The sequence below is a fragment of the Lampetra fluviatilis genome, chromosome 59 (assembly GCF_964198595.1).
Source record: "Lampetra fluviatilis chromosome 59, kcLamFluv1.1, whole genome shotgun sequence".
Classification (NCBI taxonomy): domain Eukaryota; kingdom Metazoa; phylum Chordata; class Hyperoartia; order Petromyzontiformes; family Petromyzontidae; genus Lampetra; species Lampetra fluviatilis.
This window is the reverse complement of record NC_136333.1, coordinates 5,903,891-5,916,245: the sequence shown is the minus strand read 5'-3', so window position 1 is coordinate 5,916,245 and position 12,355 is coordinate 5,903,891. Positions and strand designations below refer to the sequence as shown.

The 12,355-nt window shown below is 47.4% G+C and overlaps 1 protein-coding gene and 1 long non-coding RNA gene across 2 annotated transcripts in view; one reads left to right on the top strand and one right to left on the bottom strand.

Annotated features, from left to right (window-relative positions):
• Nucleotides 1-12,355, top strand: part of LOC144950707 (uncharacterized) — a 306,816-nt gene that overhangs the window by 192,000 nt on the left and 102,461 nt on the right. The window lies entirely within an intron of this gene.
• LOC144950706 (nicotinamide riboside kinase 2-like) lies at nucleotides 480-11,450 on the bottom strand. Its single transcript, XM_078880781.1, has 8 exons — nucleotides 11,221-11,450; nucleotides 9,750-9,840; nucleotides 7,817-7,865; nucleotides 7,282-7,459; nucleotides 5,625-5,696; nucleotides 2,972-3,078; nucleotides 2,115-2,210; nucleotides 480-986 (listed from the first exon to the last, which is right to left on the bottom strand). Exons 1-7 carry the CDS (start codon nucleotides 11,244-11,246, stop codon nucleotides 2,125-2,127), a joined length of 609 nt encoding a protein of 202 aa, XP_078736907.1. The 5' UTR covers nucleotides 11,247-11,450; the 3' UTR covers nucleotides 480-986; nucleotides 2,115-2,124.

The window sequence follows — 12,355 nt, the reverse complement described above, 5'->3', positions numbered from 1 at the left end:
GGTTACACGATGCAAACAACTCGTCTCGTCTCCCTGCCCAAGCGAGTGCGGGGCGTTGCATCTTAATCGGGGGATTCTGTGCCAGTGGTGACAATTCCACATTCCTATGGCAAAATTCAACCAGACTTGAGTGAAGTGTCTTCTTAGTTCTTTAGGATAAGTCACGTAGAAGGGAAATAATAAAACATAATAAAATAATTCTCACGTTTCGGCCACAACGCATGCAGCCGTCCTCAAGTGAAGAACAGGTCTGTCGGGACGGCTGCTTGCGTTGCGGCCGAAACGTCGTGAGAATTATTTTATTTTTATTATTTCCCTTCTACGTGACTTTACTGAAAGAACCAAGAAGATGAATCCCTACAGTCACGAAAGCTTTGAATCGAAATTGAGTGAAGTGGTTTCAGTGCAAAGTATAGTATACAGACCTAACTTAGGATCAGTAAAAACAAGAGTCGATAGCATTGATTGGATGACTTTAACTTTAAACATAACTTCCATCAACATTTATATACAAACATTTTCCACTTGTTCAAGCAGGGTGTGACTCATCTCTCTGTTGGCAGACCAGAGTGTCGTGGTAATTCCACATTCATATGGCAGGGACAAGTTTATCCACAGGACACCCTCAAGTGGTGTTTCGATGTTATCTCCCCTATTGGCATGATGGGTTTGTGACCCTCGATGAAAGATTTAACCTCACAACCTTCCTACTGTGCTAGCGGAGAATTTTAAACACAGCAACATGGGCCGATAAAAACAAAGCATTTACAACGTACATTACAGCGACAAATGTAAAATATATCAATAGTGTACGAACATAACTTAAAACAATAACTTTATCGTAAAGCTGGAGTTGATGTAAAAACACAAACTAAAAACACGGAAACAATGACAATAATGGCCGTATCGTGTTCAAATTAATATCATCTTCGGCAGGCTTGTTTTTGCCGGGGTTTTTGGGCCATCACTTCTTCGTACAAATCCACCTGTGAACAGAGAAGATAAACGTTGTGGCACCGAACAAGGATAAGACACCAATAAATCCGTTGTCTGTGTGCAGATTAATAATCGATCATTGAGCCCATTGGCCTAAAAAAAAAAACATCATCGGTATCACCCAGGGTAGAGAAATTGCCAACAGTGATTTTCTCGACACATTTCATCTCCAAATGTAGGTATGTTATGTTGAACATCTTTCGCACCACACACAGCCGATCGTGCTAATCGGAGGTGACGCTGATGTATTCTGTTATGTTGAATTTATTTCGCACGGCACACAGCCGACCGTGCTAATCGGAGGCGACGCTGATGTATGTAGAACTTCTTTCGCACCGTACGTAGCCAAGCGTGCTAAATCGAGCGGCGTCAGCCCGGCACGGCTCGGCAGTAACACGCGATGAACAAGTTCGCGAGATGCGCGTCGGTGTACGTATGTTACGTTGAACTTCTTTCACACCGTACGTGGCCAACCCTGCTAAAAACGGAGGTGCAGAGGTAACGTGGCGATGTTGCTTCCTCAAGAGTGTGCGTGAGCTCGCATCACGCGCGGCGAACTTCTCGTTAACCCCCGGTTCTACTTAGGCCCCCCACACCCCCCCTCGCCGTGCCCCCCACACCCCTCGAGCCAGATTCACTGATAATGAGGCCAGCAACGGCATCATGGTTGGTCGGGGGCTCGGCGCAGCAAAACAGACAATGAAAATACTGAGGTTTTTTTCGGTAAAGTCATGTAGGTAAAAAATTTAATTAAAAGTTAATAATGGAAATAAAATAATAAATCACTTGATGCAGTAATTTTAGCTGTGACGGTCCCACCTGATGACGGAGACTTGTGTTGCCTCCGAAACGTCGTGATTTTTTATTTTAGTTCCATTATTAACTTTTAATTTTCTTTTTTACCTACGTGACTTTACCGAAAAAACCTAAGAGTATGAATCCTTGCAGTCACGAAAGCTTCAAATCTAGAAGACAATGAAAAAACCACTACGCGTACGGCTTGAATGTCGACGTCGGAAGGGAGGTATGAAAACACTACTCGCCTGCCCAGGAGACGATTCAAACGTCGTGTGTGTGCAGAGTCAGTCTTTGTTTGGTGAGCGCGTTGCACGATTTACCCACGGCGCCTCAAAGCAACGCGTTGAGTCTCTCTTGCACGGCGTTGAACACCTCCGTGAAGAGCGACTCACGGGAGCTTTTGCCGTCCAAGTGAACTACAAAACACATTTTTTTTTAAGTCACAACGATGCAAGCAAATACATTTTAAAAATTAACCCGTAAAAACAAAGTTTTTCACTATAAATCCTTTATATGCGTGGCATCGGTTTTATTTTATTATTCATTTGTTTTTCTTGAGTAAGAGTTTCATTTTTATCACATTTGTATTTTAAATTAAATATGAAAAAAAATTTTTTCCTAAAAAGTGGAAAATTTAGGAAAAAAATTTTCACGAAAATAAATTGTCACGCACAACGAGTCTGTGTGTGAAAATATCAGCTCGATTGGATCACGGGAAGTGGGTTACAAAACGACCGAAAGATTTGCACGGTTGTAAGCGCGCAAGCAAGCAAGCGAACTTAATATAAAGGACTTAAAAATCACACCGCTGACGGGGGCAACTCTGGAAGTGACTCATCGATTTCGAATGATATTCCAAGGCTCGTGATGCACGGAAAGAATCGTGCGTGCGACGATTATTTTTGTTTCGTGCAAATGTCAGGGTCGCGGCCGGGTACGGGTAGCCGGGTATCGGGTAAGGTACGGGTATCGGGTACCCGGTTGCGACCTGAGCCAGCCCGAATGCCGACGAGAAACTCAACGTCAAAACCAGGTTCAAATATTCGCCGCCAGTGACGGCTGTGAGCGGGAATCGAACGCGAGTTGCCGTGGTTTTGAACTTTGTAGCGTATCGGCGCTAACCAGTGCGCTCCAAGTGTACACGCACGCGTGCACTCAAACACACGAGCCCACGTACCAATATTGGCGTCCAGTACATTCATCTGAGCGCGGTTTTTCAGGTACATGGGCCACACGTGAGCGTCAAAGAGTCCCGGCGGGTCCGGAACAGTGTAGTTGCGAGTGCTGCACGCACACACACACACACGGGAATCGCACAATTGTGATTATACACAGCAATCAGCCTCCTACTGGCAGATTAATACCTCGTGCTTGATGTGTCCCGCGTTCTTACCAAGTTGAACTAAATTGACACTTGAAGCGTATTCTAGATTTGAAGCTTTTGTGACTGCCAAGGATTCATATTCTCAGGTTTTTTCGGTAAAGTCACGTAGGTAAAAAATTTATGAAAGTAAAATAAAAATAACCGAACCTCACAAAAATAATATTCAGGGCCTACCTTGGCTCCTCCCACCCTCAACCAGTATATATACAAGGACTGTTTTCTTGGAATTTCTCACTTGATACAGCAATCGTGCTGTGACGGTTCCACCTGAAGACGAAAGCTTGTGTTGCCTCCGAAACGTCGTGATTTTTATTTTATTTTTATTAATTTTTTACCTACGTGACTTTACCGAAAAAACCTAAGAATATACTTGAAACGTATTTTTACCTTTTGGAAATGGGCATATTAAGCATGCGCTTCGGATTAAAAGGTGTTTTCATCCATTTGAGATCTTTCCCATTTCGCACCGATGTCAAACATATTCGTGCCAGCAACACTGTGGCACGTCACTCAACGCTACGCGACGCCACTTTTGGCGAGAAAAGCTCAGAAGTGACATCATTGGTGCGACGTCGCTTCCGGCGTTTGGGTTAAGCCGAAACGAAACAAAACTCCAGACCACCGCACCCTCGCCACTCTCCCACCTTGCACTGAAGCTCACGGCAGAGGTCGCAAACGGGTTTTGATTCCTTATCCGTACCCGTACCCGGCCGCACCAGGGTCGCAAACGGGTACCCGTACCCGGCTGTACCTGTACCCTACCCGTACCCGGCCGGGTACAGGTATCGGGTACCTGATTGCGACCTCTGGGATGAAGCCATGTTGCAGGCGTGGGTGGGTTGATTCTAGGAACTTGAATTGTGAGAAGAGACAAGACGTTGGGAAACGAGTGACAAACAGTTACTCACCAGTAACTCACGGCGTACCCGTACCCGGCCGCACTAGGGTCGCAAACAGGTACCCGTACCCGGCTGGGTACGGGTAGCCGGGTATCGGGTAGGGTACGGGTATCGGGTACCCGGTTGCGACCTCTGGCTCACGGTAGAATCCCACACAGCGGCAGCAGCGTCACTCACAATCTGCTTGGGACACCGAGCTCTTAAAACTGCCACAGCCTCACGTCGGTTCTCTGCTGTCGCGCCCTCAGTGTGGAGCCCTCTACCCCTTTGCACATCGGCAACGTTAAATGTACCGCTACTTTCAAGAGCCATCTAAAGGCCTCTAACTTTGTTGGGTCAGGCTTTCGAGCAGCCCTGAGCTTGGCTCCGTGCCTCCGAGTTGTTGACTTGGTCTAAGAAATCAGGCGAATTATGAATGTCATTATTATAATTGGAAATGTAAAATCGTGGCCCAATTTTTTTTTATTGGGGGAGGGTAGGAAACACATCCCTAATGGATATCTGAAACGGATCCAAACCAAGGTTGTATGACACAATGTCTGCGAGCCTCTCAGGGGGACCTTCATAAAAAGATCTCACTAGAACTGAGACTGTTACAACAAAATAATCAGACAATTCGCCTCATTCCCATCTGTACCTTCATATAAAAATGTTTTACACATCGGCCACTCAGCCGTCTGGGAGCGCATAATCACAGCAGAATTGAAAGTTTGGGGGGGGCAGATGTGAAAATATGAACATAGTTCAATAGTTTTTTCTCGCTTCATGCGCGTTGTTAGTGCCATTTCGCGCTGTATGTGCGGCTAACCTATTTCTACCCAAAACGGCAAGCGATTTTAATTAGCTCCTATGCGGCTACGCAGTCCGTCACGGGACGTTGATTGCGTGTTACCGTACGCACTGCTCCTGCAGGCAGTTGTCTCTTGCAAGCTCGCTTCGTGCGCCAATTTTTCTTTGGAACTCGTCCACCACACAAAGCGTGGGAAACCCTGTGCACTCTGCCCGGCACAGCCCCACTGGAGCATCCAACTCCTATTGTGCGTGTGGTGGTCACGAATCGCAAGCCCTGTGCAGGCAACGAACCTAATTAGTTTCCGAGATCTGACGAGATCCCACGTGCAATTCCGGGCGATGCGGTCAACAGGCGGATCACGTAAAGTCAACGTGGCGTGCATTGTGAGGCCAGGCTCATTTCCACATTCGCGTGGCGGCGGGGGCGAGTCTACCCGTAGGACGACTGTTGACTCCTGAGAGGGAATGATTCACCCACGCCTACGCCCCCGACACGCCAATCAGGATTTTGACCTCTCAATCTTCTGTTTGTACTTTGCTCACTGAGCCACTTGGCCAGATAAGTCGGCTAAGCAGTCTGTAATTCAATTGGTAGAACAGATTTAGCCGTCCACATTGTAGAATTAATAAAGCAGGCTGTGTGTGGCTATATAATTGATCAAGGAAATGAGCTGTCTGAGACGACATTGCATTCATAAACTAGATAAGCAGCCCGTGTGCGAGGTGATCATAGAATTGGTAGACTGGACAATCACCTGCGACGCAATTTACACTCTTGGTAAGGAATGCTGATGAAGAACTTCTGGTCAAGGAGATCCATAAGAGGCCTGTGAACGACACAAGAGGGAGACACACTGAAGCACGTCTCTTACAGAGTTTCACCATCACCAGTCTTGGCTTCAGGTGTTACCTACATTTCCCGATTACAACCACAGCGCTCTCCTGCCACGTTCTATTCCAAACCCGCGAATTCATTACCCCATTCTTTTCCATCCGGTTACGCACGTCCCACTCATCACAAACCTTTTTTCCTAAGACGTCGACAAAACTTTCCTACCACGGTCTATTAAGAAGATTCGAAGTTCCTAACCTAAGGCGTCTTTGGTTCCCCAGTGCTGATGCTTACACCAAGTTGTTATTTCATATTTTTAGGTTTTTTCCGGTAAAGTCACGTAGGTATAAAATTAATAAAAGTTAAATAAAAAATAAAATAAAAATCACGACGTTTCGGAGGCAACACAAGCTTCCGTCTTCAGGTGGAACCGTCACAGCACGATAGCTGTATCAAGTGAGAGAAATACCAAGAAAACAGTCCTTGTATATATACTGGTTGAGGGTGGGAGGAGCCAAGGTAGGCCCTGAATATTATTTTTGTGAGGTTCGGTGCGGCTGAAGCACGCTGTTAGGAATGAGCCTTTGTTGTGTAAACTAGGTGCAGATGATTTAAAGGTGCGTGTAAAAGGGACTGAGCCTTTTTGTTGTGTAGAGGTGATGCGGCTGAAATCGCTGCCAGGAAATGAGTCTTTGTTGTGTAGAATGGTTGACTGGGCCTATTGTTATGTAGAGGTGGTGCGGCTGAAATCGCTGCCAGGAAATGAGCCTCCATATTTCATGCCGAGTCGGACCTACTGTGACCCATATCAAACAGAGAGCCCGATAAGCAACTGGAAGCTCATAGGTCCAGGATTTTTGCCGCAGAGATTGGCCACGAGCGGGATTCAAACTCTGGGTCGCCGGATTCATAGCGCAGTGCAACTCACCAAAACAATCACACGACACTCGTGCAGACAAAGATCCCCCGTATAGCCTGAACAGACTGTTGGAGCAAGTGCCGTTAGCAAGCACACGAGAGGGTGGGTGGCCAGCACCACACCCAACCACCTTTTGTGTCCCCAGTGGCGATTCTTAAACACGCATTTGAGGCCGAGTTGACCTAGGGGAGTCCCAGGACAGATTCAGATTATTCGTCACTGGTGTTGGCCATGAGCGGGAATCGAACTCGGGTGGCCGGATTCGTAGCCCAGCGCGCTAACCGCTGCACCACCGCTCCTCTACATACAAAGATCCCCCGTGTAGCCTTAACAGACTGTAGGGGCAAGTGCTGTTAGCGAGCACCTATGAAGGCCAGAACGGCACACGAGGGGGTGGGTGGCCAGCACCACGCCCGACCGCCTTTGTCTCCCCAGTGGCGATGTTTACACACCACACCAGGTACTCATTTCAGGCTGAGTCGACCTAGGGGAGGCCCAGGACCGGTTCAGATAATCTTCACTGGTGTTGGCCGTGAGCGGGAATCGAACCCGGGTCGCTAGGTTCATAGCGCAGCGCGCTAACCGCTACATTATCGCTCCCCACTACATACACACACATACACACACACACACGCGCAGATTCCCCGAGCCCCCCACTCACGGGTAGGTGTAGAGTAGGAAGCCCTCGACGATGAGGATGTGCAGGCGGGAGTCTGTGTCCTTGTCCTCAATCTCAGTCCCCGTGGCCTCCACGCCGTGCGACAGCGCAAACTTGTGTGGGTTCTCCACCCAGGCACGCACCGTCGCCACCATCGCCTCCATGTCCAGGGCCTCCAGGGCTGTGTATGTCCAGTGAAAAGGTGGCGGGGGAAGGGGGGTGAGGGAGGTGAGGAGGATGAGGGAAAGGATGGATTAAGGAAGTTAAGGGGGGGGGGGGGGGGAGGGGTTGATGAGAGGAAAGGAAGAGGAGGGAGATGTAAGGGGGAGGAGATGAAAGAACGGCAGATGAGTTGGAGATGGATGTGAAGGAGGGCACGCGAGGGAGAAGAGGGGAGAGGGAGATGAGGGGGGAGGGAGAAATTAGGGGGAGGGGGGGGGCCAACAGGGCATATTAGAGGTCTTAAAGGCTCTTCAATTGATTGTCATTGGCGAATTGTTACACGCCTTTTGAGCTGTGCAAATATGCAAGCACTCACTGTCGTACTGCTTGAATCCATCCGCACCAATGGCAATCTGGTCCTGGGGCTGCAGAGAGACACACCCATCAGACGCATACAACACGAGGTGGGGATATATATTAAGCGTCTACATGCGACCGCATCTCCAGACACTGTTGCGAAACAGTGAGGATATTTATTGTCGTCATAGACAAAGATAAAAAGAATGATTCTAGATTTGAAGCTTTCGTGACTGCAAGGATTCATATTCTTAGGTTTTTTTCGGTAAAGTCACGTACGTAAAAAAACTAATTTAAATTAATAAAAGTACAGCTATCGTGCTGTGACGATTCCACCTGAAGATGGAAGCTTGTGTTGCCTCCGAAACGTCGTGATTTTATTTTATTTTACTTTCATTAATTTTTTTTTACTACGTAACTTTACCGAAAAAACCTAAGAATGTAAAAATAATGGTCTTGGGCATGGGACTTAACAAAGAGGGTCGGGTGGCGAGTCGACAACATGGATGGCTGGGCACAGAAGTGGCTTCACAGATGATGGGAGTAGCAGAGCAGACCCACAGAGACGGACAATAATACGTACAGACGGATGCCAAAGAAAGGTGACGGATAAACAGGTACAGTAAAACCTTGGATTGCGAGAATAATTCGTTCCGGAAACGTGTTTGTAATCCACAGCACTCGTATATCAGTTGTGATCACGTGACGCTCGGCAGACAAAGCGTGTACACGTGCTACTCGTATTGCAAGACCCCTCGCTCGTTTATCAAATTAATATTTAGTTTAAAATTTTGCTCGTCTTGCAAAACACTCGCAGACCAAGTTACTCGCAATCCAAGGTTTTACTGTACGCAAAAAAAGGCTTCGTCGTATCGAGGAAAGAGTGATGTTACTCGACAAGACAGACACGGTATAGAGACGTCAAACGGCGATGTTTAAATTTCACAAATCTGAGTGATCAGAGGACTGGAGATCAGCACAGCTGGCTGATACAGATGGGGTCATCCCCATGTCTCACGTCCCTGTTTCAGTTCCATATTTCTGACAACCCCATGGGCTCATATCCATCTCCGTCGTCTCTCGTCCCCCGTGTCTCTCTTTCGTCCCCCGTGATGTCTCTCTCTTCCCCGTGTCTCTCTCGTCCCCCGTGTCTCTCTCTTGTCCCCGTGATGTCTCTCTCGTCCCCGTGTCTCTCTCTTTCTCCCCGTGTCTCTCTCTTTCTCCCCGTGTCTCTCTCTTGTCCCCGTGATGTCTCTCTCGTCCCCGTGTCTCTCTCTTTCGTCCCCGTGTCTCTCTCTTTCTCCCCGTGTCTCTCTCTTTCTCCCCGTGTCTCTCTCTTTCTCCCCGTGTCTCTCTCTTTCTCCCCGTGTCTCTCTCTTTCTCCCCGTGTCTCTCTCTTGTCCCCGTGATGTCTCTCTCGTCCCCGTGATGTCTCTCTCGTCCCCGTGTCTCTCTCTTTCTCCCCGTGTCTCTCTCTTTCTCCCCGTGTCACTCTCTTTCTCCCCGTGTCTCTCTTTCTCCCCGTGTCTCTCTCTTGTCCCCGTGATGTCTCTCTCGTCCCCGTGTCTCTCTCTTTCTCCCCGTGTCTCTCTCTTTCTCCCCGTGTCTCTCTCTTGTCCCCGTGATGTCTCTCTCGTCCCCGTCTCTCTCTTTCTCCCCGTGTCTCTCTCTTTCTCCCCGTGTCTCTCTCTTGTCCCCGTGATGTCTCTCTCGTCCCCGTGTCTCTCTATCTCCCCCCTGTCTCTCTCTCGTCCCCGTGATGTCTCTCTCGTCCCCGTGTCTCTCTCTCTCCCCCGTGTCTCTCTCTCCCCCGTGTCTCTTCTCTCGTCCCCGTGTCTCTCTCTCTCGTCCCCGTGTCTCTCTCTCGCCCCATGTCTCTCTCTCTCGTCCCCCGTATGTCTCCCTCGTCCGTATCGCCCTCTCGTCCCCATCTTGCCCCTCTCGTAACCCACCTTAAAGAAGTCATCCTGGTGGACAACGCAACAGTTGGACAACACCTTCATCAGGTGATTCGTGAGCGTCGTCTTACCCCCGTTAGTCACTCTGTCGACAGGGGGAACAAAGTAGCACAATACAAATTATTTTATATAGCATCTGAAAGCATTTTGAAGACATTTCACAGATTCAACGATAACAGCAAACCGGCAATGCATCTTTGAAGTATTAAAACAGATAAGAAGACTAGATTTGAAGCTTTCGTGACTGCAAGGATTCATACTCTTAGGTGTTTTCGGTAAAGTCACGTAGGTATAAAATAAATAATAAAATTACTATAGTTTTTTCTATTTTATTTCTATTATTATTTGTAATAAAGTAATTTATATTTATATTATTTTTACCTACGTGACTTTACCGAAAAAACCTAAGAGTAGATAATAAGACGTAAATAAAAACCTCTCTCCATTCCCCCCCCCCGCCCCCCTTGTTTTAATCATTATTCGATCAAAACGTATTTTATCGAATCTAGAACGTTTACATTTTCCTCAAGAAACACTTAGTTTGGTCAAAATAAACACGTTTTATTTAAACACAAAAGAAACAAGATCTATTTCACTCGGATAGATATTTAATCAAAAGTGAAATTATTTTATCAAACTGTCTCGTCAAAAATTGACAGATTTTAGCAAAAAATAACCACTCGCTATATTCGTATAATATAACGAATATATATCAAACTTATTTGATAAATAAGCCGAATTACCGTCAACCGAAAGTGAATTACAACATCCATTTAAGCGATATAATCACAACGTACGCATTCGCCCTTTAACGCTATTTTAACACAGACACAACTACGAAGGTAAACTTTGTATAAGAGTATCGCTGAAACTAAGTATTATGTCGGGTTTTCCCTCAGCAATGTTGGTTTCAAGTGTCAAAACTTGTACAGTGACACGCTTTGCTTGGCGCCAATTTGAGATAACAATTTCAAATTTGGCGGCAAAATGTCGCAATATCGATTTTGGCGGCGCGTTAATATTACGGACTTGCCAACGTTCAATAACATGTTTGGACACTGTTGCTGTTAAAACTATTCCGCGCTACGCCTATTTGCTTACAATTTGAGGTAAAATATCGCTAAATTATAATCACTTTCTCGTTCGTATCGATTCGATTATCTCGACATCGATTACTTCCAGCGCGATAACGCAGGCGACCTTAGAGGAATCGATTCTTATCTCGATTACACCACTAACCGATTCCTCACATTGCGGGTGAGCCGAGTCGATTCCTGTATCGAAACACTTAAACGCGCTAATGGAATCGCCGGAAAGCCAACTGTAATGCATAACCGCGCTTTGTGTTAACTTAAATTGTACGAGTTATTACAATTAACAAGCGGACTTTGACAACCTGCTAACACTTCACAATACGTCGCAAGGTTAACCTGAGACGACGAAATTGATGGGCGCGCTCACTTACCCGCCAATAGCAATGATGAACTTCATGATGAGAATGTATGAAACTTTCGATTTAAAGTTAATAATTTACAAAACACTTAACACAACAATTTAAAAAAAAACGCAAACAGTCACTGCTTACGTTTAAAGCAAAGGCTACCTACTACTTTCACTCATAGCTGTAAGTTTAAAGTATACACTTTATATACTTGGCTATAATTAAGGACTTCTAAGAGCCACAAAACCGCCTTAAACCTGACGCAACTGCACAATGTCAGGGGAGGGTCCCCTATTTATACCGGCGGCGTGACGTCACCCCGCTGGGCGTGGCTATGACGTAGAAGCCCCGCCCCCTTCCTCAGGCACGTGCGTCGGATATAAATAGACCGCGTGGCAAAATCATTAATGTACTGCTGGGACCCTATGGAGGGGGGGTATTCACACGTGCTAGGATGCCCTTTTGAGAGCCACCTGAGGTGTCTGGGTTATGGGTTGCGCGTGGTGGGCGTGTGAGGAATGGGGGCGGCGGGGGGGGGGGTGTTTGGGGTTAGGCGGAGAAGATAGATCGGTTCTGATCGGAAATAGATGTTCCGTGTCTGGTTTGGCTGGTGTGGTTAGGGTTAGAGCTAGTGGCTGGTTGGCTGGTGTGGTTAGGGTTAGGGCTAGTGGCTGGTGTGGTTAGGGTTAGGGCTAGTGGCTGGTGTGGTTAGGGTTAGGGCTAGTGGCTGGTGTGGTTAGGGTTAGAGCTAGTGGCTGGTTGGCTGGTGTGGTTAGGGTTAGGGCTAGTGGCTGGTGTGGTTAGGGTTAGACCTAGTGGCTGGTTGGCTGGTGTGGTTAGGGTTAGGGCTAGTGGCAGGTGTGGTTAGGGTTAGGGCTAGTGGCTGGTTGGCTGGTGTGGTTAGGGTTAGGGCTAGTGGCTGGTGTGGTTAGAGTTAGGGCTAGTGGCTGGTGTGGTTAGGGTTAGGGCTAGTGGCTGGTGTGGTTAGGGTTAGAGCTAGTGGCTGGTTGGCTGGTGTGGTTAGGGTTAGGGCTAGTGGCTGGTGTGGTTAGGGTTAGGGCTAGTGGCTGGTGTGGTTAGGGTTAGGGCTAGTGGCTGGTGTGGTTAGGGTTAGAGCTAGTGGCTGGTTGGCTGGTGTGGTTAGGGTTAGGGCTAGTGT

What these genes read in the sequence shown, in the direction of transcription:
- LOC144950706 (XM_078880781.1), bottom strand. Translation starts at nt 11,246, where the DNA reads ATGAAGTTCATCATTGCTATTGGCGG. An exon ending in TGGATTCAAGCAGTACGACA is followed by an intron (nt 7,460 to 7,816) that starts GTGAGTGCTTGC and finishes GGACATACACAG; the next exon opens with CCCTGGAGGCCCTGGACATG. An exon ending in GAGTGTAAATTGCGTCGCAG is followed by an intron (nt 3,079 to 5,624) that starts GTGATTGTCCAG and finishes GTGTGCGTGCAG; the next exon opens with CACTCGCAACTACACTGTTC.